Genomic DNA, 7641 nt, shown 5'->3' on the forward strand with positions numbered 1-7641 from the left:
TATTTTTTAAAAAATTTAAAAAAAAAAAAAAAAAAAAAAAAAAAAAAAATCAGGCATGTAAATGTTTATCTACTTATTTCATAATAAGTGCCTATTTTTTAGTTGAAAAATAAAAGCGGAGAGTAGAAAAGTTAATGACTGATGAATGCGCTTCTGGAAAAAAATCCTTCCTTCTTGCTTTCCAGGACTCAGGATCTTCTGACTATGTGAGGAATTCAGTAGAGTGGCTTAGACTCGAGCAAGAGAGATAATCTTTTGTTAAAAACTCCTTTTCAAAAATTTCATGGCAAAAACGTTTATTTTTTTCCTACTTCTTTTTATAAAGCTTACAAAGTTTAAGCTTTTTCGCTCCGGGAAGGAGGGGAGAGGCGAATTCCTGTTGAAATAACTTTCGATATGAAAACTTCCATCTAGAGATATGTATACCTACTTTCTACTTTGCGTTTCTCCTCTACGCAAAATGTTTTCATACTTTATCACCACACACAGCGTCCTGTGTACAGGGTGCACGTGTTTTCCTTTTGGTTCTGAACTTGTTCGATTCCCGCTCGGGACAAACTTTATCTTAAACAGATTAGGTTCACTCTTAGCATGGTTGGCTTTCTTTTATCCTGTCCTTATCTTCGATTTCGGGACGATTACACCCCAGACCGTTCTTAGAGTACCCACATTTTGGCTAATTTTATTAACCCCAATATGCAGACCTAGGTCAGTTCCGACCCGAGGCTTTCTAAAAACTTTTGTAATTTTTTTCCGATTGAGGAATAAAGCAGCTACTCTTAGGAGTCTTAGGTCCCCTACTCCCCTAGTAGCTTCCTGGAATATGTTTAGTTTTACCTGGCTATAGTGACTTTCTTTTAATTTATGCTAGAATTAGAAAATAATTTATGTTCTATAGGACCCTGTACAATATTTCCACCTTACTCAATATCCTTGCTTCTTATTTCTCAAGATATGTATCTACATCCACCTATATTTATTAAGTTCCTTTTTTTGGGCTAGAGCTAAAACCCCATTTTTTAGAAGGTTCGCAGAGAGAGAGAGAGAGAGAGAGAGAGAGAGAGAGAGGAGGAGGAGGAGGAGGGAGAGAGAGGAGGAGGGAGAGAGTTTTGAATTTACTGGATAAAGTAGATCTGTAGGTGTATGAACATATACATAGCTATCAACATTCATGTACACAGGATATGAAAATGTAATACTTTCTGCAATCAAAAAGTTGCCAACACAATCAACACAAAACTTGGAAAATATAATATTTTTGCTGTCATTATTGCTCTTTCTCTCACTCTCTTCTTGCTTTCTCTCTCTCTCTCTCGTTCTTTCTTCCTTCTTCTCTGCCCCCTTTTAATACATCTCTATCTTTTTACTTTCTATTACTACAGTATAGCGGAGCTATACTAGTAATGAAAGTATTGCAATCGGTCCAAATTTTCAAAATCGGGAGTTTACTACAAGATTATTATTTTTTGATTTCTAAATAATCCAAATTCAAAATTTCGCCGTTAGCACCTCATATCGGAAGAGATTTTCCTAAAATACCTGTCACTTTTTTTCTCTTCCATGTTGTCACAAATAAGCTTTACAAAACATGTGCCAAACAATTCCAGGTAGTGTTCTCTTGCGTAGGTAGATTTAACGCCAGGGTTTTTCTATATCAAAAAGTCAACACGTGAAAAAGTACCAAACCAGGTACCCGGTACCCTACAGGGAAAATGAAAAGCAAAATAGCGAAATGAAAAAACGCCATGGAGAGTAAAACAAGAAGAGTAAACATTTGAATTTAAATTTGAAAACAAAAGATGTTTTTCTGTAAGAAAAATAGCCTCGAGTTTGAAAATGGAAATGAAATTTGTTTTGTAGCGAAATGAAAGAACGCCATGGAGAGTAAAACAAGAAGAGAAAACATTTGAATTTAAATTTGAAAACAAAAGATGTTTTTCTGTAAGAAAAATAGCCTCGAGTTTGAAAATGGAAATGAAATTTGTTTTAATTATACATGGGAAAAAGAGAAAAATGAGTTGGTGTTCTGAAATTGAAGTCAATACTAAGCCTCCAACTAAAGACCATAGAGCAGCCTTTGAGAACTTTTTGAACAAAGTTCAAAAAAGTCAGTCGTTTTGTCTATGTCTTGGAAGTCTGCTTTTAACAGAAAGTCAAAACCTGAGGGCAAACTGATAATGTTTAAACTTTTCTCAGAAGTTCCTTCTCCCTGATGTTGAGTCAATAAACAGTTACAAAGAAATACAAACTAAACTTAGTAAACAGGTAGGCAGAGAAATAGATACCTACACACAGAATGGTTAGGCAGGGAGATCAGTTACGAAGAATTTTTTTTTTCTTTTTTTTTTTTAAGAGGTTTGACAGAGGGAACTGTAACTCTAAGACTCTAAATTTTTCACAATCTTCCATCTCTCTTCCTTTCGTCATTTTCCTCTCTCTCTCCCCCTCTCTCTTACACTTCCTCTTTCTTCATCTCTCTCTCTCTCTCTCTCACTTCCTCTTTCTTCCTCTCTCTCTCTCCCTCTTTCACTTCCTCTCTTACCAATGTCTCAAATGTCTCCTTATCTCTCCTGATATCTTTCTCGAGTTTCTCGTCTTTCTCTTTTCCTTTTATCTCCAAGTGTGTGTATGATGCCTCAATCAAGTTAAGCTATCGTAAGTTCGTATCGTAACAAAGTGATTTTTCTCTTTTGTCGTTTTGATTTGCGTGTATGTTCTAACTCAACCTCATCCGTACCCGCAGGCATCATGAAACGTGTTATGGTGTTTTTTTCTTCTCGACTACAAATTAGATTAAGCCTTGTGTTATACGCTCATACTCATCTATTTATTTGTCCTCAAAGGTGACTTACAAACATAAATACACTGTAAAATTACTCGGGTACGAGTAATAATAATAGGCATTCAATATTCTCGTGAGACTCTTGGTAGATGATCGAGAACAAGCATTTCTACATAACAAATATACTTACAACATGACTGAAGCAAGTGCAGACGACATAACGCTGTCTCTTCTTATTGTAGACATGTATGTGTGTGTACTGAGGAAGAAAAAAGGAAGGAGGAGAAGAGAAGACGAAAGGATAAAGAAAGGAAGAGGGGAAGAAGATAATAAGTGTGAGGAGAAGAAAGAGCGGAGGAATATGTAAGGAGAAAATAAAAATTCAAATCATTCGTATCCAGATGTGGAAATAAGGACATGAGAAGTGGGAAAGGTATGAGTGGAGTAGAGAGAAGAAAATTCGGAGTGGGGAATAAGATACATCTTATACATGAGAAAAGTAGAGAGGGGACTGGGGAAGTACAAAATTGAGAAAGTATTAGGTACCCTATCAGTGATGTGGGGAATAGGTATTAGGGAAGTAGGAAGGAAGAAGTGGGAGAAGGTAAAAGTGAAAAATGCCATTACAATTACTTACAATAAATCGTAGGTAATTAGATTTTATAATTATTTACCTAAATAAAAATTAGATAATTTATTATTTCTATTACAACTATTTCAATGGGTTACTTCCTGGTATCGTGTTGACCCAGACAAGTCTGCTGTTTCATTGCAACACAAACGTTCCCAACACACGCTCATTTCTCATCCCACCTCCAGTCTACATGTCCCGGACATAACTTGGATGTGTCAGACAGCCTGACAGAAACAATTAACATTTCCACCCTGACCTCATAATAACTTTGCAGTGTGTGTGGCACTGAATTGCTGATTGACCAATCATGTATTGTGTTGAGTGTGTTGCAGGCTATAACTCCTACCCGTTTTGCTATCAATTTTATTATAAACAATATTTTACCCATATCAATCAAAGTACCTCGTGGGTCAGGGGCGTAGGAGAGAGAACTGAAAATAAACTAAGGGATATATAAATAAATATAAAATTAAATAAAAATAACAAGATAGGTAGATGTAAAATAAAACATACGCGTAGATAAGTTTTGATAGAATTTATATAAATAGCTGAAACAACATCGATAAATGGATAATGGAAACTTTGAACGAAGTCCGTATTGACCGTCTATCTCTATAGTTTATCCTTCATATGTAACTTATCTACATTATTGATTACAGAATACATAAATAAATGCATTATTGGCATACATTTATGTATCCATCTCCATATTAAAAATTCTGATGATAAAATCGTTCTACTTTCCAATAACTAGGTGACTTTGTCCACGTTCATTGTTAATATGTTAATAAATTAAAACATTAAGCTAATAAATAACCGATATGACATACTGGATTACTGGAATGTAGGTTGTCTGAATGTCATATTTACATTGATGTTATTAGTTTAATAAAATTTATTATAAGTAGGTATTCATTAACAGAGGTATTAAAATTAATGGAGGAAAAATTAAATTTGTGAGCTTTGTTGTTAATATTGCTAGTGAATGTCATATTTACATTGATGTTATTAGTTTAATAAAATTTATTATATGTAGGTATTCATTAACAGAGGTATTAAAATTAATGGAGGAAAAATTAAATTTGTGAGCTTTGTTGTTAATATTGCTAGGAACAAATAATGAAAAATGGAAAGCAATTAGGAAAAAAATGTTGTTTTTTTTTTTTAGGTATACGCAGGTACCTGGTAATGGTACCTACCTTCCACATACATTTAATTAGGTAAATCCGTGTGTTATTGAGGAGAAAACATGTATAATGTGCTACATTCGTGCAATGACAATAAAAATATGTATTCCATATTTTGAACCCTCTGTTTTTATGCAAAATCCAAAAAATAAATATTATAAATGTTGCTCGAGAAAGCAATTAGGAAAAAAATGTTAATTTTTTCCAGGGATACGCAGGTACCTGGTAATGGTACCTACCTTCCCACGTACATTTAATTAGGTAAATCCGTGTGTTATTGAGGAGAAAACATATATTATAATGTGCTACATTTGTGCAATGACAATAAAAATATGTATTCCATATTTTGAACCCTCTGTTTTTATGCAAAATCCAAAAAATAAATATTATAAATGTTGCTCTGATGTATTTTTTGACTTCTGCATCATAAAATGATATTAATATTATACTGCTATACCTTCAACCTAAAATCTGAAAATTCACCAGACTGGAAACTTCAATGCATAATGTAATGAACAAACGTTTTTCCACTAAACCCACGCATTTCATGTTGTTTTATTCAAGGAAAACTTTGAAAGCCCACTGGTCAGTTGTGTTTTATTTTGGGTGCGTAGGTCAGACATGGCCAACCCGATGTGTTCTAAATTGAATCTTGAACCTACTCCTCTTCCAATACAACATTGAGGAAGGCACAAAAAGGACAAGAAGACTAGAAGATTTTGTTATAGCCTTTAGGTTTACTACATCAACCCGATTTGTTCTAAATTAAATCTTGAGCCTACTCCTCTTCCAATACAACATTGAGGAAGGCACAAAAAGGACAAGAAGACTAGAAGATTTTGTTATAGCCTTTAGGTTTACTACATACTTTTCCTATATCTTTGATATTTCCGCTTAACATACTTCCCTCTGCATCTCCCTTTACCTCTCTTATTTTTCACAATTCTCTCTAGATTATTTTGACAGCTCTACTTTACAAACACCATAGACGTTACAGTTTACAGCCTTGGAGCCTTTCATTTAAAATACACCATTTTCAAACTTCATATTAAATTTACATGAAATGTACCTCATTATAAGATAATAAGTTAAAAAAAAGGCATAGAAATACCAGCCCAAGTAGCTCAGAAGTAGAAAATAGGGACTCGTAATCCGGGAGACATTGGTTCGAGTACCATTAGAGACATGATAATTTAGTTGCTTCAACTATTGTGGTGAACAGAAACAGGACCAGGACAGACGACGGAGCAAAAAGTGGATATTTGAAAAGCATTGCTTCATAGGTACTTTTAAAAAGTAATAATAAGGAGATGAAGACAGAAAATTTGATCAAAGGTTAGCCTAATAGCTCTGATGTATCACTTGCCAAATGTGAGTTTTCCATGTCTCATTTCAAAGGAAAATCAAATATGTTCTGATATTCTCCTCCCAACTTTGCACTTAAGAAAATGGAGTCACACCCCTTCCACTTTTCTTGATCATTAAAGTGAAAATTTCAATTTCATAATTTGATTTTACTAATGATGTTCCCCTCCCTCTCTTCCCCTTTCCTCTTCTCTCCGTTCTTTTGCCTATGATATTTATATGGACTCCTTTTGATTCCAAGGGTCGTCAACAGGTAGCTTTCCAAATTCCTATGTTATGATGAATCTTTCTGTTTCAAGTGAGTCTGAGATGTATGTACTAGTTTACTCAAGAAAAGGAGAGGAAGAACTAAATAATCAAGGAAGGAAAAGCAAAATTAATAAAGATATCTATTCAATTTTAAGGCATCTGTCAATCTACCTACCAATGGACTATGTATGTACTAGTTTACTCAAGAAAAGGAGAGGGAGAACTAAATAATCAAGGAAGGAAAAGCAAAATTAATAAAGATATCTATTCAATTTTAAGGCATCTGTCAATCTACCTACCAATGGACCACCAAATGACTGGCACATTGCATATCTCAGATCAAGTTTCCAGGCGATCACACAATTTTTACCTCATTACTACGAAGCCATCGGAGATCGGTCGCATCAGAGAAATACAGAAGAGAGATAGAGAGAAAGGAAGAAAGGTAAATAAAGACAGAGAAAGAGCAAGGAAGGGAAAGAGAAAGGGAGAAAAGGGGAGAGAGAGCGTTTCTATTCTATTCTATTTTGGGACTGGTTGCTCCTCTCCTGAGAAAGTATGCAATTAACACTGCGACCTCTGTAGATCTATTGTGACCAGTATTTTTTCCCCTGCCCGAGCTGCTATCCCCCGCCTTGATGGAGACCTAGAAGTACCCTCACTGGTATAGTTCAACCTCCTCAGTTTCTCTATAATTCACCTGCAGCACCTCTAAAGATTCCGCATACTCAGATTTATTCCAGAGAAAAGCTGTGAGTTCATATATTATCCCATTAAGAGGATACCAAGAGGTGCCATCTAGGCCAGAGAGCTAGCTCAGGGCCCCCGAACTGAAGGGGTCTAATGAGGGGTTTGTTCGAGTCCCATCAGAGACATGATAATTTAGTTGCTTCAACTATTGTGGTGAACAGAAACAGGACCAGGACAGACGACGGAGCAAAAAGTTAGATATTTGTAAAAGCATTGCTTCATAAAAATAGTTGGTACTTTTAAAAAGTAATAATAAGGAGATGAAGACAGAAAATTTGATCAAAGGTTAGCCTAATAGGTAGCTCTGATGTATCACTTGCCAAATGTGAGTTTTCCATGTCTCATTTCAAAGGAAAATCAAATGTGTTCTGATATTCTCCTCCCAATTTTGCACTTAAGAAAATGGAGTCACACCCCTTCCACTTTTCTTGATCATTCAAGTGAAAATTTCAATTTCATAATTTGATTTTACTAATGATGTTCCCCTCCCTCTCTTCCCCTTTCCTCTTCTCTCCGTTCTTTTGCCAGTACCTCGTGGGTCAGGGGCGTAGGAGAGAGAACTGAAAATAAACTAAGGGATATATAAATAAATATAAAATTAAATAAAAATAACAAGATAGGTAGATGTAAAATAAAACATACGCGTAGATAAGTTTTGATAGAATTTATATAAA

The 7641-nt window shown here is 34.9% G+C and overlaps 1 protein-coding gene across 1 annotated transcript in view; it reads right to left on the reverse strand.

The window, feature by feature from the left end:
- The window catches only part of LOC103511184 (diuretic hormone receptor-like), a 66468-nt gene that overhangs the window by 55345 nt on the left and 3482 nt on the right, over positions 1-7641 (reverse strand). The window contains exon 4 of the mRNA XM_008475902.2: positions 7499-7527. Coding sequence (XP_008474124.2) covers positions 7499-7527 — 29 coding nt within the window. The remainder of the gene's footprint in view (positions 1-7498; positions 7528-7641) is intronic.

Source organism: Diaphorina citri, unplaced genomic scaffold (genome assembly GCF_000475195.1).
Source record: "Diaphorina citri unplaced genomic scaffold, Diaci psyllid genome assembly version 1.1 scaffold685, whole genome shotgun sequence".
Taxonomy (NCBI): Eukaryota; Metazoa; Arthropoda; class Insecta; order Hemiptera; family Psyllidae; genus Diaphorina; species Diaphorina citri.